This window comes from Microcaecilia unicolor, unplaced genomic scaffold (assembly GCF_901765095.1).
Source record: "Microcaecilia unicolor unplaced genomic scaffold, aMicUni1.1, whole genome shotgun sequence".
Lineage (NCBI taxonomy): Eukaryota > Metazoa > Chordata > Amphibia > Gymnophiona > Siphonopidae > Microcaecilia > Microcaecilia unicolor.
The window spans coordinates 102150-129085 of NW_021963054.1; the positions used below are offsets into that span (position 1 = coordinate 102150).

The 26936-nt window shown below is 44.9% G+C and overlaps 1 protein-coding gene across 12 annotated transcripts in view; it reads right to left on the reverse strand.

Moving 5' to 3' along the window:
• LOC115458851 (kinesin-like protein KIF23) overlaps positions 1-26936 on the reverse strand; it is a 222104-nt gene that overhangs the window by 81644 nt on the left and 113524 nt on the right. For 9 of the 12 annotated variants that reach the window (XM_030188687.1, XM_030188679.1, XM_030188677.1 and 6 more), the window contains 3 exons: positions 20669-20788; positions 18442-18601; positions 5762-5926 (listed from right to left, as the gene is read on the reverse strand). In XM_030188687.1, the coding sequence (XP_030044547.1) occupies positions 5762-5926; positions 18442-18601; positions 20669-20788 (445 nt within the window). The remainder of the gene's footprint in view (positions 1-5761; positions 5927-18441; positions 18602-20668; positions 20789-26936) is intronic. The other 3 variants (XM_030188680.1, XM_030188676.1, XM_030188685.1) reach the window with 1 other exon arrangement.

The window sequence follows — 26936 nt, forward strand, 5'->3', positions numbered from 1 at the left end:
CTTCTCTCTCCAGCCAGGCGCCTTCTGCATCCACCTCCAGGAGTGTTTTGGCAAGCCACGGTGTAGTTCTTAGTACTATTCTAGGCATAGGTATATTCCTTTGGCTCGTCAGCCTACTCAGCCCTAGTGCATTCGTCCATCAACAGCATGTGCTTAAGGCCCCTGCTTCTCCCCAGTCAAAGCAAGGGACGAGCTTTTGACTGGCTCCAGCAAAGAGGTGGGAAAATGTGGGATACAAATGCAATAAAATAAATAAAATTAAAAGTGTCCGTCCCGGACAACTTGCCGGTCAGTGGGGAGGCTCACATTTTTTCACCAAAGGTGGCCTCTTATAACTTCTGACCGGTGGGTTCTTCAAATAATCTGTCTTGGATAAGCCTTCAATTGGCTCTCCAGACCTCCAATTTGCCCACCGAGAGCTCACTCAGCTCTCAGCACAGGTAGGTACAAGCACCCTTCTGAAGACCCATGCGGTTGAACCCATTCCACACAAAGTGGTGTGCTGGAGCAGGCTCTCACAGGCTCTCGAGAGCCATTTGTTAAGTTTGTAAGAATTTTGGGAGCCGGTTCTCTGTGGCTACTTTAACAAATGGATCCCAAAATGTGGGCTTGGGCCCCTCCTGAATTCTCTTTTACTTTGCTGACGAGAGAGAGCCCCCTGTTAACAATTTACCAGCACACCCCTGTTGGGAGGCGAGGATATTGGAGGGCAGACTTATACGGTCTGTGCCAGAGCCGGTGATGGGAGGCGGGACTGGTGGTTGGGAGGCGGGAAGTACTGCTGGGCAGACTTATACGGTCTGTGCCCTGAAAAAGACAGGTACAAATCAAGGTAAGGTAATATGAGTTAATCTTGTTGGGCAGACTGGATGGACCATGCAGGTCTTTTTCTGCCGTCATCTACTATGTTACTATGCGCCCAGGCTCCTCGGTGCCGATAAGGACGACGTCAAATCCTCACGTCTCCTCGTGGTCGGTCCCAGGGGGCCTGCATAGCAGGAGGCCACAAGTCAGGTGGAGACCCATTCAATGACTCGCTACTCCCAGTGTCTAAGGGTCTCGAAGCAGCCATGCTTACCAACACTCCCGATGCGATGCTCAACGTTGATGCCAATGCCTCCGACTTTAATACAGACGTTGAGGAACCGGACTTGGCTCCAAAAATCACGCTGAACCTCTCGGGTAATCTGGGTTCTCTTCTTCATTCGAAGACAGAGAACACAGTTAGCAGGGCTATGGTCGGGCCCAAGACACTGCAGACACCAAGAATGGGTGTCTTTTACCGAGATCGTCCAATTGCACTGGATACAACGCTCGAAGCCACTGGGATTGTTCGTGGACATGGATGGGAAAACCTCGTTAGTCAAATTAAACGACTCGATGGTGCCTGAAACTGGACGAGGCACAGAGAAAAGAAGGGAAGAGGTCTAAAACACGGCTCTATGATGCAAAAAGTAAAGAAACTTAAACTCGGGCAAAAAACAACTAAGAAAAAGGATGGGTTTTTTTTTTTTTTTAAATTTTTATCACGTTTATAATATATTTCAAGTACAACTCTTGAGATAGCAAAGATGACTATTAGTCATTACAGTATAAAGGAAAATAATTACTACATAAATAATGAAATCAAATCATGATCTTATGCTCATCTTTAGTCCACAATATGGAGGCAATACAAACTATATATCAGGAAAACTTATATTACTATTTAGCTTAAGAAAAAGGTGGCAGAAAAGAGAATCGAGTGATTCTTAAGTTCTAAGGCGTAGAAGTTATTACAGGTCTTGGTTGTGGTACATGTGAGCCAGTTAACTTTGATTCTAAACAATTGAATTCCTTTCTGGAAGCTAAGAAAATATATTTAACAGAATTTAACTTTATAACACATTTGCAAGGAAAATTTAACCAAAATAATGCTCCCAACTGAACAACTTTCGGGCGAAGTTTAAGAAATTCTTGTCTTTTCCTTTGTGTAACCTTTGAGATGTCTGGATATATTCGTATTTTACAACCAAGGAAACTGTTCTTGATGAATAAAATATTGCTTAAGTATCCAGTCTCTATCAGGTTGCAAAATGAATGTAACTTTGAGAGTTGCTCTTGTCAATCCCGCCATGTCATCTTCTATTATTTGTGTTAAATCTAAAGTTTCTGCTGGTGTCTCTATTCTTTCTCCTTGGTCTGAATCTTTCTTCAAAAAAGGTGTTATAAAAAATATCTTTGATATCGGAGGATATGACTGTTCAGGAATTCTCAGTAACTCTGTTAGATACTTTTTAAATGTAATAAGAGGTGAGATTGACAGTTGCTTTGGAAAGTTTATAAGCCTGAGAGTGTTTGAGCATTGGTAATTTTCCAGCATTTCAACCTTGGTTTGTAGATAAAGATTCTCTTTAATCAAGTTAATTTGTATCTGCTGGCAGCTTTGTATAGTTTTAGAGTTACTTTCAGTATCTTTAGTCAAAGTTACAATCTTTTGATCCATTATAGGTATTTTTTCCGACAAGGAATTTATCTGTTGATTAGCAAATGTGAATTTCAGGCAAAGGGAGGCTTCTAGACAAACTAGGCTTCCCAAATAGATTCTAAAGTTATTACCTTTGGCTTCTGCGGTAAAAGAGACTTACTTGTTAAGCCTAGTTCCATAGGATTCTTCGGTATCAGGCTCTCATTATCAACTGATTTTCCCCAGAGACTTTCTCCCCTTCTTCACCCGCTTCAAATGCGGGGATAGTCGGCGACTCCACACCCGTAGCAGTGCCCGCGCCAGGAAACCCCATCGACAATCGAGCGTCCTGCGTCTCCTGAGTTGCTATCGGGGTTACCGCCGGCCATCAGGGGAGGATTACGCTCTTCGGGACTCAAAGATGTTTCAGCTTCAAGCCGCGAGGATGACAGACCTCTCTCCAAACTCAGCGGCAGCGAAGAAAGAGTTCCCGCCATAGCACCCGATACCATGAAGCAGTCCAGTGTTCCCAAAGATGGCAAGGGTAGCACCGCAGGGCTAGTGCGTTGCCTGCCTCTTCTTTTGGGCATCAGGAAATTAGTTTTTTCCGATCAGAAAAGAGGTAAGTCTGGAGCTGCTTCACTCACGTCTTAGTCGGCCGCCATCTTGCCTCCCTATAAAGGACGGGCTTAAAAGAAGAAAATAAGCAAACCACAAGAAATAATTGAGGGGAAAAAAATAACCGAAAGGCACACAAAGCTCTTTTGAACCTGGTGTGTGAGGAGAAGTTAACAAAATGCACCTTCTCCTCATGCGGAAAGAAAAGAACTGAAGAGACCGCGTTAGCGCGATGGACGGGAAGGAAATCGTACTCCACAAAGTTCTACTTTTTTAATTTGGCAAATATGCCAGACCATGCGATGTGGATCGGCATCACCCACTTGTGAAAATATTGGAGCCTGCTTGTCCTCAGAGAAGGCAGTTTACATATACCCCCCGCCCCCTCGCAATGCATATAAGTATATAACATTACAGTTCTTCTTGAACTCATCCATTAACATCTGGCGGGTGCGTTGGTGTTTCTCCAGTGTCTAAATAAGCTGCGGCATAGTTTGTTCATCATTTGCATCTAACAGTTCATAGAATGTCAGCATTTGAGACCACTTGAGGCTTCATTTACCTTCCACCTTTGTTCCTACAACTTCCTCTCTCCCCTCCCTTCCCCCATCCCCCCTTCTTTCTTGAGTGACTGAGTTCTTTGAATCGGATCTATTAATATTGTAGTTCCTTTCTTCTGTTTTAGAATTGCACACCACTGTGATCTGTGAGTTAGTTAATGGCAGTATAGCAAACTTAAAACTATAACTAAAACCTCCGGCAATCCTACCAGGATGCTAATGGCAATAATCCCTAAATCTAATCTGAGCCAATGTGCCCCTGATCAACCCCTAGGGCTTGTCCTCTGCCAGCCTGGGAATTTTGGCTTCTCTCAAACTTTTCATCAACTTATCCAGCTCCTTTCCAAAAAGCATATAGAGCCTCAGAAAGGAAGTGTTCAGAGCTTAAACTTAAAAGCTATGTCCATCGCCAATTCATAGAGCCAGAGAGCTCTCTAAGCAGTTACTACCAGGATCATATTCTTCACCAAAGCTCTCAAGAGATCACAGAAGGATTCTGCTAGGAAGGAGGAGCCCATCTCAACCTTTGTGACCTCATCAACCAAGGCCTGAGAAGGAGCATCGAACATCCTCTCAGTCCACCGATAACATGTTCTAGCCAAAAGGCCCCCGCAAACAGATGCCTACAGAGACAGAGCCGAGAGGATAAAATTGTGCTTTAAAAGCATTTCTATCTTGCAGTCCTGAGGATCCTTAAGCGCAGCACCTCCATCCACTCACAGGATAGTAAGCTTCTTTGTAACCACTGTGACAAGCGCATCCAAGGTAGTGGGCTTTAGAGGCCCCTTATCCACTGCAGAAATAGGGTAAAGGATAGCCATTGCCCTGGCCTCCTTGCAAGGGGTATCTGGCGAATGCCACTCTGCATGGACCATCTCCTTGAGATCCTGATTCATAGGGAAGGATTTTAGAGGTCTCTTCTCCTGAATCCTGAGGAAGGATCCATTTTCACTTAGGTCCTCCTCAAACATCAAAGACTCCAATTCCTCCGCACAGTCCACTCTGGGTCTCTTAGCTGCAGTAGGGTTCTGACTAGGCAGGGCCCAATCTCCCTTAAGTGGCTCCCCTGCCTGCCAAGTCTGGTAACATGGCCCAGATAAAATCACGATGGAAACCAACCATCTTCCCATACCCTAATAGGGTTTTTATCACTGGCTGAGGTAAAAGAACTGGGGAAGGTGTTTTTCCACACTAACTGCGATGGTGCCTCAGCCATGTAGGCCGACTCGACAACAGTGGTGGTTCTGGCCAAACTTGGAGCTCCCACAGCACAAGCTCCCTCCTCTTGTTGCTAAAGGAACAACCAGCGAGTTCCCTGCTCATGCCCTATGTTGTGGCAGGAACCAACCTGGACTCCCCACACAATTTACATTGAGCCTTGGAGGCCTCCATGCCTTTACAACCACATGCTCAACACCTAAGCAGCTTCTCAAGAGTTCATAGCACGCTGCCTTCTCTTAACCACAGGGCCCAAACGGCATTCACCTGCTCGCAGAGGATAGGATTGCAAATGCAGCCAGCCAAAGGAAAACTTTACTACCAAGAGCTTATGCATTTCTGCCCTGAAACTCAGTAGGCTACCTTGCTCTTCTTTTTCTGTAAGTTGTTGCTGACAGCTGTGTACGCAACACTAAAGGCTCCAGTGAAACACAACAATCCTCTCAGCAGGCTCAAGGAAGAGAACAGCCTCTTTACATTTAGAAGCAGACCCTGTGTCTACCAGAACATCAAGACTCCATATCTACCATCTGCTGAAGAATGAGAACATACTGGTGGACTAGGAAATGCACAGACTGTTACACAGTTTCAAGGTGTTCTCAGTCTCCATCTGCTGGTAGGTGTGCATAACCCAAGTATATGGACTGGTCTGTAGGGCTGACAAGGAAGTACCTGTTAATCTTTAGCAAAATGTCCCTGGAGTACTCTGTTCCCAACTTTAACTAGGTGCCACTGAATTTTCAGTGAAAAAAAGCACAAGATCTTGACACTCAAAATTGTAATGTCTATAAATCACTGGGAAAACAAATTTTACATCACACCTTTCAATAAAACACTGAACTAGAGCAATAAAAGGCAGTTTATATTTACATATAACCCCCCCCCCCCCCCCCAATGCATATAAATACAGCAACATTACAGTTCTTCTTGAACTCGTCCATTAGCATCTGGCGGGTGCGCTGGCGTTTCTCCAGTGTCTCAATAAGCCGCGGCATAGTTTGGTCATCATTTGCATCTAACAGTTCACAGGATGTCAGGGGAGGAAAACTTTGTATTAGAATTTCCATGACCGACACGGACTCTGCTGGAAGAATAGGAGAAAACACATAAGAAGACTGCAATATTGAATGCCATTAAAAATGTACAGCTTCTCTTGAGAACTTTATGGCTCTTATAATAGGCCACATTCTATTTTCAGTTTGATCTTGGTTTCTATGGCACTATTACTGCAAGATGAACAAAACATCTGGGGCTTACATTAAAAAATGCTTTTTAATACACAAAAACGAAAGGGCTATAGGCAACATACAGCATGCTAGTTCAATAGCTATTTAAGTTAGGTTATGATGATAAAATTGATTAGTTACATAAGAACATAAGAATTGCCATACTGGAACAGACCAAAGGTCCATCAAGCCCAGCATCCTGTTTCCAACAGGCCAATCCAGGTCACAAGTAGCTGGCAAGATCCCAGAACAGTAAAACAGATTTTACACTGCTTATCCCAGAATATTTATTTATGGTTCATTTCTACCCCACATTTTAGTACATAAGTACATAAGTAGTGCCATACTGGGAAAGACCAAAGGTCCATCTAGCCCAGCATCCTGTCACCGACAGTGGCCAATCCAGGTCAAGGGCACCTGGCACGCTCCCCAAACGTAAAAACATTCCAGACAAGTTATACCTAAAAATGAGGAATTTTTCCAGTCCATTTAATAGCGGTCTATGGACTTGTCCTTTAGGAATCTATCTAACCCCTTTTTAAACTCCGTCAAGCTAACCGCCCGTACCACGTTCTCCGGCAATTAATTCCAGAGTCTAATTACACGTTGGGTGAAGAAAAATTTTCTCCGATTCGTTTTAAATTTACCACACTGTAGCTTCAACTCATGCCCTCTAGTCCTAGTATTTTTGGATAGCGTGAACAGTCGCTTCACATCCACCCGATCCATTCCACTCATTATTTTATACACTTCTATCATATCTCCCCTCAGCCGTCTCTTCTCCAAGCTGAAAAGCCCTAGCCTTCTCAGCCTCTCTTCATAGGAAAGTCGTCCCATCCCCACTATCATTTTCGTCGCCCTTCGCTGTACCTTTTCCAATTCTACTATATCTTTTGTGAGATACGGAGACCAGTACTGAACACAATACTCCAGGTGCGGTCGCACCATGGAGCGATACAACGGCATTATAACATCCGCACACCTGGACTCCATACCCTTCCTAATAACACCCAACATTCTATTCGCTTTCCTAGCCGCAGCAGCACACTGAGCAGAAGGTTTCAGCGTATCATCGACGACGACACCCAGATCCCTTTCTTGATCCGTAACTCCTAACGCGGAACCTTGCAAGACGTAGCTATAATTCGGGTTCCTCTTACCCACATGCATCACTTTGCACTTGTCAACATTGAACTTCATCTGCCACTTGCACTCCCATTCTCCCAGTCTCGCAAGGTCCTCCTGTAATCGTTCACATTCCTCCTGCGACTTGACGACCCTGAATAATTTTGTGTCATCGGCGAATTTAATTACCTCACTAGTTATTCCCATCTCTAGGTCATTTATAAATACATTAAAAAGCAACGGACCCAGCACAGACCCCTGCGGGACCCCACTAACTACCCTCCTCCACTGAGAATACTGGCCACGCAATCCTACTCTCTGCTTCCTATCTTTCAACCAGTTCTTAATCCATAATAATACCCTACCTCCGATTCCATGACTCTGCAATTTCTTCAGGAGTCTTTCGTGCGGCACTTTGTCAAACGCCTTCTGAAAATCCAGATATACAATATCAACCGGCTCCCCATTGTCCACATGTTTGCTTACCCCCTCAAAAAAATGCATTAGATTGGTGAGGCAAGACTTCCCTTCACTAAATCCGTGCTGACTTTGTCTCATCAGTCCATGTTTTTGTATATGCTCTGCAATTTTATTCTTAATAATAGCCTCCACCATCTTGCCCGGCACCGACGTCAGACTCACCGGTCTATAATTTCCCGGATCTCCTCTGGAACCTTTCTTAAAAATCGGAGTAACATTGGCTACCCTCCAGTCTTCCGGTATTACACTCGATTTTAGGGACAGATTGCATATTTCTAACAGTAGCTCCGCAAGTTCATTTTTTAGTTCTATTAATACTCTGGGATGAATACCATCAGGTCCCGGTGATTTACTACTCTTCAGCTTGCTGAACTGACCCATTACATCCTCCAAGGTTACAGAGAATTTGTTTAGTTTCTCCGACTCCCCCGCTTCAAATATTCTTTCCGGCACCGGTGTCCCCCCCAAATCCTCCTCGGTGAAGACCGAAGCAAAGAATTCATTTAATTTCTCCGCTACAGCTTTGTCCTCCTTGATCGCCCCTTTAACATCATTTTCGTCCAGCGGCCCAACCGACTCTTTGGCCGGTTTCCTGCTTTTAATGTATCTAAAAAAGTTTTTACTATGTATTTTTGCTTCCAACGCTAATTTCTTCTCAAAGTCCTTTTTTGCCCTCCTTATCTCCGCTTTGCATTTGGCTTGGCATTCCTTATGATCTATCCTGTTACTTTCAGTTGGTTCTCTTCTCCACTTTCTGAAGGATTGTTTTTTGGCTCTAATGATTTCCTTTATCTTACTGTTTAGCCACGCCGGCTGACGTTTAGTCTTTTTTCCCTTTTTTCTAATACGTGGAATATATTTGTCCTGAACCTCCAGGATGGTGTTTTTAAACAGCATCCACGCCTGATGCAAGTTTTTTACTCTGCGAGCTGCTCCTTTCAGTCTTTTTTTCACCATTTTTCTCATTTTGTCGTAATCACCTTTTCTATAGTTAAACGCTAGCGTACTTGATTTCCTAGTTTCACTTCCTTCAATGCCAATATCAAAACCGATCATATTATGATCACTGTTATCAAGCGGCCCTCGTATCGTTACCCCCTGCACTAGATCATGAGCACCACTAAGGACTAAGTCTAGTATTTTTCCTTCTCTTGTCGGCTCCTGAACTAGCTGTTCCATGAAGCTGTCCTTGATTTCATCAAGAAATCTTATGTCCCTTGCGTGTACAGATGTTACATTAACCCAGTCTATATGCGGGTAATTGAAATCCCCCATTATTATTGTGTTGCCCAGTTTGTTTGCGTCCCTGATTTCCTTTAACATTTCCGCATCCGTCTGTTCGTCCTGGCCAGGCGGATGGTAGTACACTCCTATCACTATCCTTTTCCCCTTTGCACATGGAATTTCAATCCACAGTGATTCCAAGGAGTGTTTTGCTTCCTGCAGAATTTTCAATCTATTTGATTCAAGGCTCTCGTTAATATACAATGCTACCCCTCCACCAATCCGATTCACCCTATCACTATGATATAATTTGTACCCCGGTATGACAGTGTCCCACTGGTTATCCTCCTTCCACCAGGTCTCAGAGATGCCTATTATATCTAATTTTTCATTTAGTGCAATATATTCTAACTCCCCCATCTTATTTCTTAGGCTCCTGGCATTCGCATATAGACATTTCAAACTATGTTTGTTGTTCCTAAGTACATCATGCTTAGTACTTGACAGTATTAATTGGCAATTTTTTGTCTGATTTTTATTGTTATTTAAAGATACCCGATCTACTACAATCTCTTTTGCAACCTCACTATCAGGATACTCTATCTTCCCTGTTATGGTGATATCTTTGAAAGATACCTTATCCCGAACCATGCTCTTTTGAGCGACTGTCGGCCTTCCCCCCATTTCTAGTTTAAAAGCTGCTCTATCTCCTTCTTAAACGCCGATGCCAGCAGCCTGGTCCCACTCTGGTTAAGATGGAGCCCATCCTTTCGGAATAGGCTCCCCCTTCCCCAGAATGTTGCCCAGTTCCTAACAAATCTAAAGCCCTCCTCCCTGCACCATCGTCTCATCCACGCATTAAGACTCTGGAGCTCTGCCTGTCTCTTGGGCCCTGCGCGTGGCACAGGTAGCATTTCAGAAAATGCTACCCTGGAGGATCTGGATTTCAGCTTTCTACCTAAGAGCCTAAATTTTGCTTCCAGAACCTCTCTCCCACATTTTCCTACGTCATTGGTACCCACATGTACCAAGACAGCGGACTCCTCCCCAGCACTATCTAGAATCCTATCTAGGTGACACGTGAGGTCCGCCACCTTCGCACCAGGCAGGCAAGTCACCAGGCGATCCTCACGTCCACCAGCCACCCAGCTATCTATATGCCTAATGATCGAATCACCAAGTACAACAGCTGTCCTAACCTTTCCCTCCCAGAATATGCAGTGGATTTTCCCAAGTCCATCTTAATAATGGCTTATGGACTTTTCTTTTAGGAAATTATACAAACCTTTTTAAAACCTCACTAAGCTAACTGCTTTTACCATATTCTCTGGCAATGAATTCCAGAATTTAATTACTCATTGAGCGAAGAAATATTTTCTCATATTCGTTTTATATGTACTACTTAGTAGCCTTTTTTGCATGCCTCCTAATCCTCATATTTTGGAAAGATTAAACAAGTTGAATCACATCTACTTATTCCACTCTACTCAGTATTTTATAAACCTATCTCCCTTCAGCCGTCTTCCCCAAGCTGAAGAGCCCTAGCTGCTTTAGCCTTTCCTCTAAGGGAAGTCGTCCCATTCCCTTTATCATTTTCAACCACCTTCTCTGGGTAGTCGTAAAAACTAAATGGGGATCTACATGCTAATCTGCCCAACATGGTAGAATACAAATGAGGAAGATGCCAAATTCTCTAGGATATTTTACTTGCTATCACAATTCATGGCTCCCTGCTAGGATCTCTCTGGGGAAAGAAAGACTGGAATAACTGGGCAGAATGGCTGAGCCATTTGGTCATTTTCTGCCCTCATCCACGTCATTATATTAAAGAAGACATCTCATAAAACAGTATATAAAGACCATAAGACCTGATCTGGTTCATTCCTGGCTTTCCTTTCTCTACTCTTTGTGCTTGACCTCTCTTGAATTCCAAGTCTTCATACTGTACAATTTAATTTTCCCTCCATACACCAAGCATAGGATACAAATGAGCCACAGGTTATCATGATGAACTGAAAGATAGGGAGACTAAAGCCCAGATGCACAAAGGTACCCATTAAGAATCTGTTAAAAATTATCTTTTTGGAAATACAGAGGGATTCTCAAAGAGTCACATACACATGAGCTGCTCATTGCTTTTGCGACCCAGCTCATTTGCATGCAATATGGGTGGGAAGCCTGTTGGCAAGCTGAGCGTGCATAGGACAGCCAATCGCTAAGTGTGGCTGCTATGTGCATGCTACAGACGGTTTTCATACATGCAGACAAGCTGTATGAAATCGGCAAGACATTTTGATATGACGTGATATGTAGCAGTCGATGCAATTTTTTCCTTCCTGGAATTCATTGCCGGAGAACAAGGTGAAGGCAGTTAGCTTAGCAGAGTTTAAAAAGGGGTTAGACGATTTCCTAAAGAACAAGTCCATAAAGAGCTACTAAATGGACTTTGGAAAAATCCACAATTCCAGGAACAACATGCATAGAATGTTTGTACGTTTGGGAAGCTCGCCAGGTGCCCTTGGCCTGGATTGGCCGCTGTCATGGACAGGATGCTGGGCTAGGTGGATCCTTGGTCTTTTCCCAGTGTGGCATTACTTATGTACTTATGAGCAAAACAAGGCGCTCTCGTTGGAGGTTATGATACAAATGGACTAAGTAAGAGATACCTCCCTGTCTTGCCAATGGTGCTCCCCTGAGATGCTGATTGCTTCAGAGTTTGCTTTGTGACATATAACAGAAGCACTTATCCAGTTCTCATTCAGCCACGAGATCAAGCCTGGACTATAGCTCAATGGAACTTTTAAAAACTCATCTAGCAGCTAAGTTCAAGTTTGTTTCTCTTGTTGTTTGGGACAATTTTCAACACTTTTGGGTTTTGTGGATGGTGCTTAACGGGTCTATTTTGTTAAATACCAGTCCTGTTTTTTTAATCTTTTTTGCATTACCAGTGGGAGTTGTAGTCACTGATAATACTTCTAGTAATTTTTTCAGTGCAGTAGACGTCAGAATATTCTCTTTTTATAATATTAAAGTTTGTTAAGGGTGTTTTCCAAGATTTTGTTACTATGTAATGCACTTCCCATCTGTCCCTTACTATTTGGAATTGAGGTTGTTTTTGAACCACCCAGGTTTTCTCCCTGGAGTTTTTCTGGGTGTTTCTTTTTTCCTCTTATCTTTTATCAATGAGAACCAATGATATTATCCTGTTCCCTTTGAAGAGTAGTGGACTCACTTGTGCCTTTGGTACTTTCCCAACTGAGAAGTTTGAGGTTCTGTGTGTAAGTATTTACATACTATTTTCATCTTTAAAGTAGTGGGAGTGTTTGGGAATTCCATTACAAAGTATATTAGATTCAAATTTGTTTTTTGATTTATATATGAAAGACACAAATCTCAAGGACCTCCTGGCACCATCAGCCTTACCATCAAGACACCAAAACAACAGAACATTTCCCTTGTGTGTTCAATTTATGTTAATCTAAAAATGAAGACATTTGTACACCCTACATTAGGCATCAAATATGTATTGAGACACTTTTCCAATTGAGTGATCCATATAGCTATATGATCCTGCAAACCTCTCTATGTAGGAAAAGCTAGGACAGCTCAAGGTCAGAATTATACTGCATTGAATCATAAGGTGAGAGAAACCCATGGTAGAACACCGTACAGCAAAAGGACACAATTTGACTAACTTTGTTTTGTAGTAATAAGCAAGCCTGTCCCCTCATGGAGAGGGGAAATAATGACAAAATATGGCTATAAGAACAAAAAAAAAACCTATAATTTTACTAGCAATTTTTATAGCACTACTGGGCATATGCGACATTGCACAGTGACAAGTTTTCAGTTACAACATATCCCTTTGCCCAAGAGCTTACAATCTAAGTTTTGTTTTCTTGTTACCCACAAAGAATTGTAGATTGGTGGGCTATAATTCTTAAATAAGTACCCAAGGTAAAGAAATAAAAGAGTTTGTCCAAGAGCATAATAAAGCCTTAGGAGCCTGATCAATCTGCTACACCACTCGAGCACATGCACCGACTGCTGGAGATAGAATAACTGTCAAGTGCCTCAGCTGCACCAATCCAATAATTGGGGTTCCCAAACCTGTCCTGGGGGCTCCCCAGGCAATCAGGTTTTTCAGGATATCCACAATAAATATTCCTGAAACATTTAAATGAATTGCCTCCACAACATGCAAATATCCTTCGTGAAAATTCATTGTGGACATCCTGAAAACCTGACTTGCTGGAGAGCCCCCAGGACAGGATTGGGAACCAATGCAATACAATGTCACAAAATAATTGTGGTCCTTTGCCCCAACTGCTGATATGGAAACAAACCCACATCTGAACTGTTCTAGCGGGATAAGGAAAGATAGTATAAAAGCCAGTAGAGATTAAAATCACTTCTCCCCCCCCCCCCCCCCCCCCCAAAAAAAAAAAAAAAAAAAAAGAACAACAAACAACCTTCTGGAATTTCTTGCTCCCCGACTGCAATACACAGATTCATTGCATGAACTGGTGTAAATGAACCAATTAAGCGAATATACTTACCTGTAGCAGGTATTCTCCAAGGACAGCAGGCTGATTGTTCTCGCATGTGAGTCAACGTCTGCATCAGCCCAGGAATCGGATGACATTTTGCAAGCAAAATATTTAAAAAATTTTGCCAGTCTTCTGGCGCACATGTAGCGCACACCGCAAATGCGAGGACTGATTTCCCGCCCGTGGCGTGAACGCGTTCCCTCAGTTAAATCAAAAAGCATAAAAGGAAGCAAAAAACTCCAAAGGGGAGGTGGGCGGGTTTGTGAGAACAATCAGCCTGCTGTCCTTGGAGAATACCTGCTACAGGTAAGTATATTCGCTTTCTCCGAGGACAAGCAGGTTGAACTGAACTGTGTGAGGAGCTTTGCTGTGATGAACTGCAGTTGAGAACTTAGTTGAACTGAGCGGTGTGAGGAAGTTTTGCTTAGCTGTATTGAAAGCTGGGTTTCTCAAAGCAGAGTGAGAAGCCTTGGCGGACTGGATAGAGAATGAACGAAGTATTGTGCCGAATTTCCTGTTTCCTGAGATACTGTTGGCAGAACTGAAAACCTCAAAGGGACTGAGGTGTGTTGTCGGGAAGGAAGAAGCGCGAAGGTGGGAGAGCGGTGCAATTACAGAGAGCAGTTGTGACAACAGGTATGGGAGGATACGCATACAGAAGGCCTGTCCCCCAATGTAGGAGAAAGGCATCTGACGCTAGTCTGTCATGGGCCTGAAGCCTGGAACAGAACTGAGGGACCTTGTGATTGATTTGAGTGGCTAAAGATCCACCGAGGAGGTGCCCCATGCTCGGAAGATCTTGCGGACTACGCTCATGTTCAGAGACCACTCATGAAGTTGCAATATCCTGTTCAACCTGTCGGCCAGACCATTGTTTACACCTGCCAGATAATGGCGAGCCCAAAGCCACATCTGGATGGCTTCCTGACACAGAGGGCGAGATCCGGTGCCCTCCTGCTTGTTGGTGTAAAACATGGCAACCTGATTGTCTGTCTGAACTAAGATTACTCGGTTAGATAGCCGATCTCTGAAAGCCTTTAGAGCGTTCCAGATCACTCAATTCCAGGAGGTTGATGTGCAGACCTTTTTCCTGAAAGGACCAGGCTCCCTGAGTGTGGAGCCCATCTACATGAGCTCCCCACCCCAGGAGAGATGCATCCGTTGTCAGCACCTTTCGTGTCTGAGGAACTTGGAATGGTTGCCCCAAAGTCAAATTGGATCGCATCGTCCACCACTAAAGAGAATTCTGTAAGTCGGTGGACGGTTGGAATACATCCTCTACACCTCCCGCAGCTTGAAACCACTGGGAAGCTAGTGTCCATTGAGCTGATCTCATATGTAGACGTGCCATGAACTGTGGAGGCCATGCGCCCCAGAAGTCTCAACATCTGCCGAGCCGTGACCTGCTGAGACGCTCAAACCATGGACACCAGGGACAAAGTTATCTGTCCTTACCTCGGGGAGATAAGCTTGAGCTGTCTGAGTGTTCAGCAGAGCTCCAATGAATTCCAATTTTTGGACTGGGGTGAGATGGGATAATTTATGATGAACCCCAGTAGCTCCAGCACCTGAATAGTCATTCGCATGGACTCCAGAGCACCTTCCTTCGAGATGCTCTTCACCAGCCAAGCGTCGAGATAAGGAAACACATGCACTCCCAGTCTGCGTAGCGACGCTGCGACTACAGCTAGGCATTTTGTAAACACTCTGGGCGCAGACGCCAGGCCAAAAGACAGTACACGGTACTGAAAGTGCTGTGTTCCCAGACGAAATCAAAGATACTTCCTGTGAGCTGGAAGTATCGAGATGTGTGTGTAAGCATCCTTTAAGTCCAGAGAGCAATCGATTTCCTGAATCATGGGAAGAAGGGTGCCCAGGGAAACCATCCTGAACTTTTCTCGGATAAGAAATTTGTTCAGGGCCCTTAGTTCTAGGATGGGACGCATCCCCCTTGTTTTCTTTTGCACAAGGAAGTACCTGGAATAGAATCCCAGCCCTTCTTCCCCTGGTGGAACGGGTTCAACCACTTGGGCCTGTAGAAGGGCGACGAGGTCCTCTGCAAGTACCTGCTTGTGCTGGGAGCTATAGGACCGAGCTCCCAGAGGGCAATTTGGAGGCGTGGATTCCAGATTGAGGGTGTATCCTAACCGGACAATTTGAAGAACCCACCGGTTGGAGGTTATAAGAGGCCACCCTTTAAGGAAAAAACATTAACCTCCCCATAACCTGCAAGTCGTCCGGTACGGACACGTTTACTGAGGCTATGCTGAACTGGAGTCAATCAAAAGCCCGTCCCTTGCTTTTGCTGGGGAGCCGCAGTGGCCTCAGGCGCACGCTGACGAGAACGAGCGCACTGGGACTGAAACCTGGGCAGGCTGCCGAGAAGCAGGAATGTACCTATGCCTAGCATAGGAATAGGGAGCAATCCTCTTCCCTCCAAAAAACCTCCTAGATGAGGAAATAGTGGCAGAAGATACCATTTGGGAGAGAGAATTCATAGCATCATTGTGCTTCTTGATCTGGTCAACTAGATTCTCTACTTTCTCACCAAAAAGGTTATCCCCCCGACAAGGAACATCCGCTATCCACTGCTGGACCGAATGATCCAGGTCAGACACACGCATCCATGAGAGTCTGTGCATCACTATACCTTGGGACAGCGATCCTGGATGCTACATCAAAAGTGTCGAACGAACCCCTGGCCAAGAATTTTCGACACGCCTTCTGCTGCCTGACCACCTGGCGAAAAGGCTCGGCCTGCTCCGGAGTGCATCAACCAAGCTGGACAGTTGCCTCACCAAGTTCTGCAAGTGGACGCTCGTGAAGACCTGGTATGTCTGGATCTTGGCAGTGAGCATAGCAGCCTATGTCTTCCTCCCAAAAAGAGTCCAAGGTTCTAGATTCTCTGCCTGGGGGGCGCCGAGGCATAATCCCTAGTACTCTTGGCTCTTTTGAGGGCGGAGTCCACCACCATAGAATTGTGAGGTAGCTGAGACCTCATCAATCCAGGCTCACCATGGATCCAATATTGGAATTCAGCTTTTTTTCAGGATCACGGGATTAGACAGAGGTAACGACCAGTTTCGCATAAGGCCTTCCTTCAGTACATTATGCAAAGGAGCCGTTGCAGCCTCTCTAGGCGGAGATGGATAATCCAGGACCTCGAACATCTCAGCCCTGGGCTCATCCTCAACCTCCATAGGCAAGGGAATAGCCGCAGCCATTTCCTGGACAAAGGAGGTAAAGGATAGACTCTCTGCAGGAGAAAGTCTCCTTTCCGTGGAGGGGAAGGGTCAGAGGGAATCCCATAGTACTCGTCAGAAGAAAAGTACCTGGGATCTTCCTCGCAGGAACGCTCATCTTCAGTATCGGACAAAACATCCCTCAGAGCAGTCCGAAACTGAGCCTGCCTCGACGCCGATCCCCGCCTAGACTCCGGTGAAGCTTCCTCCACCGACGTCGAAGCGTAATCGACCTGGGTGGCAGCCGACACCTATGCCGCAGGCAGCACCGAGGTCGGAGACCTCACCACAGGCGAAGGGTCAGATGCCGCTGCAGCAAATGGTACGTAAGGCGCAAGCACCCCTGACACCGAAGCAGACTGGCGCAGCAATCCTTCAAGAAGCTCTGGAAGCAGGGCCCTGATGCGCTCATCGAGAGCTGCCGTCGGACAAGGCTGCGGGGTCAGTAAAGGAGCCAGTGGCAGAATCTGTCGAGGCTCGGAAGCAGGTACCGGGCTGCCAGAAGTCCGATGCATCGGCACCTCCTGAAAAGAGGGGGAGCGATCCTCTTGGCACCGACGTTTCTTGGGTGCCGATTCCCTTGATGCCCCGGAGCTCCCAGCACAGTGTGTCGAAGGAGAACGATGACGATGCTTCTTCGCCTTCGCTCGACGCCCCTCATCGAGACTCCTTGGTACCGATAAGGAGGACGTGCCACCTAGGGGCCGGGTTCGAAGTTGGGCTCAGGGGGCCCGCATAGCAGGAGGCCTCGAGGAAGATGGAGATCCACTCGATGCCTCACTGCTCCCAGTGCGAATTGGTCTTTCAGCAGCCATTACCTCCACTCCCAACGTTAATGATTCCCTCGATGTCGACGCCGCCGACCTCAGTACTGATGTCAATGTCGAAGGACCGGACCGAGCCCCAAAAAACTTTTCTCGTTGGGCTTCTTGAGACGCTTGGGTCCGTCTCTTCATACGAAGACACAGACTATAAGCGGCTGGGCTATGGTCGGGCCCAAGGCACTGGATACACCAGGCGTGTGTATTGGTACCTGAGATGGTCCGGTTGCACCGAGTACGTTTGAAGCCGCTGGGAGTCTTCGATGACGTGGAAGGAAAAACAGCTTCAGCGAAATCAAAAGACGCGATTGTGCCTGTTAAAAGAAAAAGGCACAAAAAATAAGGGAAAAAAACCCAACCGCATGGCCTGCAGCCGGCCGTGTCAAAGAAGAAAGGAATCTTCAAAAGGGAGAAAAACTAAGAAAAGTAAAGGAACTCTCTCCTTTTTTTTTTTTTTTTTAGAACGATAATAAAAGAATAAATCGAAAACAAAAAACTAAGTCTCTCCTGGGCCTGTGAGGAATGGCGAGAAAACACCATTACTACTACTACTACTACTACTATTTAGCACCACAACTCAACGCGGAGAAAAAACAATTGAGGGAACGCGTTCACGCGACGGGCGGGAAATCAGTCCGCGCATGCGCGGTGCATGCACGCCAGAAGACTCTGGCAAAACTTTTTTTTTTTACTTGCAAAATGCCGTCCGATTCCTGGGCCGACACGGACGTCGACCCACACGTGAGAACAAGCAGCCTGTTTGTCCTTGGAGAAATATATTTTACAGACATTTTAAAAAGGAAAAATGTCAGCATAAAATACAATCAATCAAAAGTGTCTTCCTTCACTGGACAAAGTTGTAGTGCCCCCCCCCCCGATGTTTACTACTTTAGTGATGTAAGTGTAAGATAAGGTACCATCTTATGCCTACCTCCAGGAATGGGACCACCACGGTCTTCTAGCCTACGGGTCAGCTCTTCTTTGAAGGCCTGGTTTCTATAACGGCGGCCTGGTGTTAAACCATAGATTGGCTTGTCAACAGGCCTTGCTATTTCGACTTCTTGTGTCATCTCTGCAAAACGCATCACTTGCTACAATGAAGCAAAATAATGCCTTTACATTTTTTTTTAAATTCGTAAACTAGCCTGATTCATCAATCTTCATATACAATACAAATTATCCAACCACAGCTTTACAATTCTTTCCTACCATCTACATCATAAACAGAATTTTTCCAAAAATCTTCCTTCCACCCTACACTTCCTTCTCCACCCAACCAAGGTGGGCAAAGGAAACCCTGGTTTTTGTGGTCCCCTTATCCTATTGTAGTGGATTTGATATACTGCCTTTCTGTGGTACAGCCAAGGTAGTTTACATTTATTATATGCAAGTACTTTCAAGGAAAATGTTCAGAATAACTCCATTCTTCCTTTGCTCAACAAAGGAAATTGGATATGTACTCTATATCTAAAGTAGGAGGTCAATGCTTCCCTCTGTCTAACCTTTTCCCGTTTACTTCCCTCATAACGTCTTAATAATGGAGCTTAAAGCCAGCAACAAGCTGTATACATTTGACAATCTTTTAATTCTTTGTCTTTTATGCCGCATAATCTGCTCATTTCCCCATTTAATATAGCCAGGATTTATCACTTTTTGTAGATCACACTCTAATCCTTAAGTCTAACTCTGATAACCGCTTTTCTTCTGCCTCCATTCATATATTTTGAATACACAGGGAGAAACAACTGATCTCATCCCTTCTCCTTGCTCTGTAAATCAACAAAAAGATCAAGACAACCATAATTTTGAAAAAGGTGTATATTAAAAAAATAAATAATAAACTGAAGAATAAGGTTACATTCAATACATCAAAAAAAATTTGGAAAATGCAATTGAGCTATGCTATTATTCTATCTGGGGTTCTCACATTTTACTCAGTTGCAGTTAGTGGAAAAACAGATTTTCATCCATTATTCCACATTAACCATGCATAAACAGTTAAAAGTAACACATGCACTTCTTTCTTCTCTGGCACACTTCTCCCTGCTTCTCATGACCACTGCACTCAAAGCACACTGCGTGTCACCCCGCTCCAAGCCTCTCTCTGAAACAGGAAGTTCTGTCAGAGGAGGTGAAGCTTCGGCACTGGCGACACAGCAGTATGCTTTCACTTCAGCGCTGTGAGGAGCAGGGAGATGGAGTTTGCAGAGGAGAAAGAAACAGACTGCACGAAGGGTGGGTGGCAGCAGAAAGAGAAGAGCCAGAGATGCGGGGGAAGACAGGTCAACGGTAGGAGAAAGAGGTGAAGAGCGAGCAATGTGGGGGAGGGGTGGCAGCGGCAGGAGAAAGAGATTCGGGGGAAGGACGGGGTGACTGCAGGAGAAAGGAGAAGAGCCAGAGATGCAAGGCGAAGGGGGAGCTGCAGAGGGAGAAACAGGAATAGAGCCAGAGAGGCGGGAGAGGAGGGGACCACGGTAGGAAAAAGAGAAGAGTGGTAATGGGGTGCTAGAGAGAGAGAGAGAGAGAGAGAGAGAGAGATGTGCCAGGAGAAAAGAAAAAGGAAGAGGGAGAGAAAGATGCTACAAATGGGGGATGGAAGAATCAAAGGAGAGAAAAAAAGAGAAAGAAAGAAATGGATGCAGGGAAGGGAAGAGATAGTGCCAGGGAGGAGAGGAAGATGGGAGAAAATGGAATCAAAATTATTGGTTGAATGTTTAGGATCAATTAAAAAAAAAAGTAAACTATGGGACTCATTTTCGAAGTACTTAAGACTTACAAAAGTTCCACAGGGAACTATGCAAGTCTAAGTGATTTGAAAATACACCCCCATGTGTACATGATAAATTTATTTGAACTGTTTCACATTTGGTCACGCGATCAACCCTGCAATTAAAAGTTTTAATTGTGATTAATCATGAGATTGGAACTTTTGATGTAGTGTTCAGACAGGTCTTTCTTTGCTTCAAAGGTATCACTGCTTAAAGACTTCCAGCTACCAATATCCCAGATTACAATTTAATCTCTCAATATATATTCCCTAGACTGTCTGTTCACTGTTCAACAGTCTGCTGAGGTAAAAGCCTCAGGCTGCACTCAGTCTTGTGGATTTCAGTCTTGGTTATGATATAGTTCTCAAATCATATTGAAGAGGGACTTACCAAGCTTTCCTCATGGTCATCAGCTTTGGGGTTTACACACACAATCATACGCACTTTTCCTTCTCCATCAAAATAATTTTTGAAGAGGTGGGTCAGCTTGGAGTCTCTATAGGGGACCATCTAATAAAACATAAGCTCAACAGTCACAACAGTGGCGTAGCCAGACCCAGTATTTTGGATGGGCCCAGAGCTAACTTAGATGGGCCCTTCCACAGCCCCCTCCCAAGATATTAAAAAAAAAAAAATTATAGATTTTTTTCACCTACTCCACATTAACATCTCTCCTCCTCCTTCGCGATGTCCCAGCATCTGCCCGCCCATCACTGAACCCCGTCCCTCCCTGGTGTATCTTACAGGTGACCACGGCGCCTGCAGTGATTCAATTATTGCTGCCTACGCTGGCCCTACAGGCTTCCATCGGCCAGGTCCTGCCCTCACTTTTATCATTTCCTGTCTGGCGGGCAGATGTCAGGATGCCGCAGAGGAGAGATATTGAGGTGGGGTGCTGCTGCTGGCTGTGTCTGAGCCAAGAATGGGTAGGGCTGTGCCTACCCAGGCCCACCTGTAGCTACATCACCGAGTCACAAGGGAAATATGTCAAACAGGACTTTTCTATATTAAAACAGTAAATCGACAACCAGTGTAGCACTATCTTAACAGAAAGCACTAAAACTGAACTCTGCAAAACAATTAACCAATCTTGGCATGTAGGATAGAGGACACTAGCCTATGTCCTTGAACAGCATTTATTATGCCTGAACATATGCATAAAGCAGTTTACATAATATGCACAAAGGAGAAGAGGGAATTAGGGGAACGATTTTAGTAGTAGTAGTAGTACAAGAGAAAGATGGAGAAGAGGTGGGTTTTGAGGGCCTGGTTGCATTTAGGGAGGGAAGTCTGTTTTCTGACATGCAGTAGAAGCTCGTTCCACAGTTTGGGGCCGACAGAAGGTGGACTCACGGGTGGAAGATAGGTGTACACGGGAGGGAGGTGGAAGAGTGAGGAGGCTGTTTCCAGCTGAGTACAGACAGTGGACACTAGTGTAAGGAATGAGGAGGTTATTGAGGTAGGCAGGAGCAGATGGGAGGGTCAACATTTTCGGCAGACAGAACCACTGAGAAATACACTGTTAAGTACATAAGTAATTGCCACACTGGGACAGACCAAAGATCCATCAAGCCCAGCATCCTGTTTCCAACAGTGGCCAATCCAGATCACAAATACCTGGCAAGATCCCCAAAAAATTCAATACATTTTATGCTGCTTATCCTAGAAATAAGCAGTGGTTTTTCCCCAAGTCAATTTAATAATGGTCTATGGACTTTTCCTTTAGGAAGCTGTCCAGACCTTTTTTAAACCCCGCTAAGCTAACCGCCTTTACCACATTCTCTGGCAACGAATTCCAGAGTTTAATTACACTTTGAATGAAGAAAAATGTTCTCCGATTTATATTAAATTTACTACTTTGTAGCTTCATCCCATGCCCCCTAATCCTAATATTTTTGGAAACAGTAAACAAACGATTCACATCTACCCATTCCACTGCGCTCATTTTCTTGACAGTTGTTTTTACTACCACTTGAACTCCGGAAATTTTTGGAGAGGAAAGGGAGTTACATGCCAGACATCAGAAAATTTGCATAGAAAACTGTAAAGAATTATTTGACTTTTTCCTTAGCACCTCTCCAGACCAGTCCATACATGTGGGTTTACGCACTCCTACTAACAGATGAGTGAACTATGAACATCAAAGTGAGCCTTAAGTATCCTATGGAGTCCACAGCAAGCCAGTAGTCTCAGTCTCTAGCAGATGGTAGGTGTGTAACCTAGATCTGGTGCAGGTGGGCAAGACAGCTGGGGGACCCCTCAGAACCTCCTTTGGTATCTACAAAAGAAGCTATATTTTTAGTGAAGGCAAAGGCTGGGCAGGTCCAGGGCCAGTACGGTCCAATTTGTCCTGCTGTGGGATCATACACCTGGGTGGCCAGGTACCTCCCCCTCCTGCATTCCCTCTCCAGTGAGATCTGGACAGGTTTAGGAGACTGGTTTGCCTTGTATTCCCCTCCCGATTCCTGGGGACAATGAATAGAAAAAAAAACAAGGTGTGTTCAGTTCGCCATGTGTTTGTTGGGTTTTGCTTCTGTCATGTCCCCTGATTATTCAGGATATGGGCATCTCCAGGCTAGGGCAGCCATTTTGGAGCTGAGTGTCTTAGGTTGTGGCAGCCATGTTGGAGTTGGGCAGCTTCAGGAAGGAAGGTCATATTTGGGCGTAGGGCATCTCCTCTGATGGGGGCAGCCATCTTGTGACAGCTGCACATGCTTGAGCCTAATTCCTGCACTATATAAAGCCCTGCCACCAGTCCTTCCTTGCTTCGGCTTCTATTCCGTTTCCTGAGTAGTGGCAGTGCTTCTGATGTTTCTTCTGATTGTTACCTGGTCCTGACTTCTGCTGGTATCCTGACTACTCTCTGCCTGCCCAGACTTCCGCTGGTATCCTGACTACTCTCTGCCTGCCCAGACTTCCGCTGGTATCCTGACTACTCTCGGCTCGGTGTCCACATCAATCTCCGCCTCCATGCCACCTGCGGTCCGCAGTCCGTCAACCCCATGGTTCCAGAAGTCCTGTTGGCCGCCAGCACCTGGGGGCTCAACTCCCAGGGAACGGCGGTAGCCGCAGGTGAAGACTAGGGGTTGTTCGGCTGTCCGCTGGTGTCTACCTTCACCTCAGCACTCCAGCTGGACCTAAGGGCTCACAAGATTCCAGTTCATGACAGCTTCTTGTTTATCTTCAGCAGAAGAGGAGGCATTTCTTGGGCCTTCAGTTCACGGTCAGAGAAGCTACACCACTGCTGGTCTTGCAGCTGGCACGGCCTGAATGTTAACAGCAAATATATATAACTCACACCAAAACATTTTGCAAATAGAGGAATAAAAAAATCTTAATAAGCACATGGAGGAAAAGGCCTCAGTCCTGTTGCAGTGGTGACTGACTATATGGAAGCTAAGTACTGTCTTTAAAGAAAACTTTTTGAGAAAAATCCTTAAAAATGTGTTTGAGTATTAAATTGTGAAAAGGAGAAATTAGATCTTACCTGCTAATTTGCTTTCCTTTAGTCCCTCCGGACCGGACCAGGATTGGACTGATGGGTTGTGCTCGCCTACCAGCAGGTGGAGACTGAGAAAAAACTCTGACTCTAGAGAGCCAATAGGAGCCCTGGCCATGTGACCTTAGCCTCAGTATTTGAATAACAAAGCAGGAAAGAAAGAAAGACCTTCTGTGCCGTATGGAATCCTAGCAGCCACAAAGCACTCGGCAATGCCAAGTATCAGAGCTCACCAGCAACTCTCACCAGAGAAGTGGTATGGCCCAATATGTATTACAGCTCACCAGCAACTCTCACTAGAGAAGTGGTATGGCTCACTTGTACTATAGCTCACCAGCAACTCTCACCAGAGAAGCGATATGGCTCACATGTAATATAGCTCACCAGCAACTCTCCCCAGAGAGTGGTATGGCTCACGTATAATATAGCTCACCCGCAACTCTCACCAGAGAAGTGGTATGGCTCACTTGTCTTATAGCTCACCAGCAACTCTCACCAGAGAAGTGGTATGGCCCACTTAAGATTTTATATATATTCCATCAACTGAGCTTACCAGCAACTCTCACCAGAAAAGTGGTAAATCATATTTAAGGTTTTATAGATATTCCAGCAACTGAGCTCAGCCACAACTCTCACCAGAGAAGTGGTATGGCGTATTTAAGGTTTTATAGATAGATTCCAGCAATTGAGCTCACCAGCAACCACCAGAGAAGTGGTATAGACCACGTAAAGTTCTGTATATATATAGTATTGTTCCACGAATCGTAAAGGAATGAATACACTTCCTACTGAATACACTTCCTACTTAATAAAAGAAGCTAAAGAGTAGAGAGAACATGGGAGGGGCCTGGTCCGGTCCGGAGGGACTAAAGGAAAGCAAATTAGCAGGTAAGATCTAATTTCTCCTTCCTTAGCATCCCTCCGGACCGGACCAGGATTGGACTGATGGGAAGTACCAAAGCAGTAATCTGAAGGGAGGGACCCTATGAAAACTGCAGAGAAATGTTCATGCTGCATAGGCCACCTGGCGACAACTAACATGTAGTGTGTCCCAATGAGCAAAATAAAATGAAACTAGGACTAAGTTGCCAACTTACCAATGTGCACCGAGAGCACCAAAAATCGCCATAGTAAGAATAGAGCCCGCTTCTGAAGTTGTGGAATATGTTGTAATACGCTGTGGAACTGCCCTCTCAGCGAGAAGAGAAATAGACATTCTCATTTCCTTGATCCTTCGCAATATAGCGGGTTAGAAACAATGAAAAACTTTTACGCCTACTGGCTAGAAGGACAAAACCAATAAGAAAAAACCGATTGGGAAAGGTGAAAACTTTAAACTACAGCAGACCGAAAAGAAGTTACCAACCGTAGAAGTATTCCACACATAGATCTACTTGCTGCAATGGCTACTGGGAAACACTGCTTGAAGAGGAAAACTTTATAGAAAAAGTTATGGCTACTAGAAAACAGAACTTTAAGAGTCTGTTCACCTAGTTCACCTAGCTGGTGGACGAAGCGGGAGGTACAGGTGCAGGACTCCTTTAAGAAACCGCTTTGACAGTGGATGCTGCATAAGCGTGCGGTTGTCAACAGTATCATGCATCACTGATAGAGCTGCCAAATGAACTCTAATGGATGAGTAAGACAGACAAGATTTCGCAAGATGCAGAAGATATTCCAAAACATGCAAAATGGATACTGTTTGTGGAATGAAGTGGCGAGAGGAGTACCACAGAGTGAACCGTCGCCACTTTGATTCATAGGACTTTAATGTAGATTTCTGTCTGGAAGCAATTAAAACTTGAAGTACTTCCTGCGAAAATATCAAAGATGTTGCAGACCCAGTAACCACGCCATAAGTTTGAGTGACTGGGGGTCCGGATGTAGAAGGGTGCCTTGGTTCTGCGTAAACACCTAGTGAGATGATGGAAGAAACGCATAAAGAAGGCTGAAAAACCCCTGCTGGACGTTGGCATCTGTCCCTGTCTCCGTCAAGACTGTTGCTGAACGGAAGAAGCAAGAAATGTTCGTGAGCCTGAAGGCAAAAAGAGATAGCCCTGAAGTGTCGCAGTGAGGAAGTAAGGCTGAAAAAATGAGAGTCCATTCACCTAAATGCAGGGTGACACAACTAAGAAAAAATGAGTACAAACTCAAGAGTATACTCTTAACTCCTCCTTGGCGGATGACATAACCCATTGCCATGGCAAGGACCAACATAGCTCTCTCCGCCTTGTTTGTCAGTAGGGAAAACAAAATTCACCCGAAGGTAAAACGAATTGCTGAGGTCCCCCAGAAAAAAAAATATATACAAACAAGCTTCTGCCAAAAAGTGTACTGCACGAAGCATCCCAATGACAGAACTAAGGTTCTTGAGATAACTAGATGACACTTAAATAGTGCGATTGATGACCCTGAGATTCGCAATAGGATGAAGGAAAATTCCTTCTTGGGCATTAGAAAGTAAAATTGCATTCTGCAGAATAGAGCGAGGAAATGGCCGAAGGCCCAAGGTCACCAAGAAAAATATAAACTGGGATGTTTGCAGAGGAGACAAAAGACTGTGCGCCAACCTGACTAAACAAAGAGAAAATCAGAGATATCTGATGAGAGATCAAATGAGAGATCAAATGAGAGGCCTGGCTACAATCACCACCCAACCTAAAGACTGTAAGAAATGCAACACCCGGTGCGTGACCTGAGAACTCTGCTGATAAGACTTTCTCCAATTAGGCAGTCGTCTAGGTAAGAATGAAATGACCCTAAGAGCGCAATGAACATCCTCTTAGATCTATAAAAGAACGGAAGAGCGAGTACTGCTGAAAATGACCGGTTAATGCATAAGCAAAAAACTAGCCATTCTCTGGATCCTGAGGAGAAGAGGAAGGGTGACCAAGGACACCAGTTAAATAGGGCTACAAACTCCAACCCTATCTCTATGGCGTTCCATAGTTGGGTAAGTTCTGAATATAGGAGTCCACCAGCTATGGTAGTACGCTCCGGACAGAAAAAAATTGTCCCAGTATGAACGTCTGATTCACCGGCCTGTAATTTCTTGGATCTCCCTAATCCACATACCACTAATCCACGTACCACGGTCATGCGTCCTCCCTCACTGAGATGTAGATTGTAAGCTCCTTTGAGCAGGGAACGTCCTTCTTT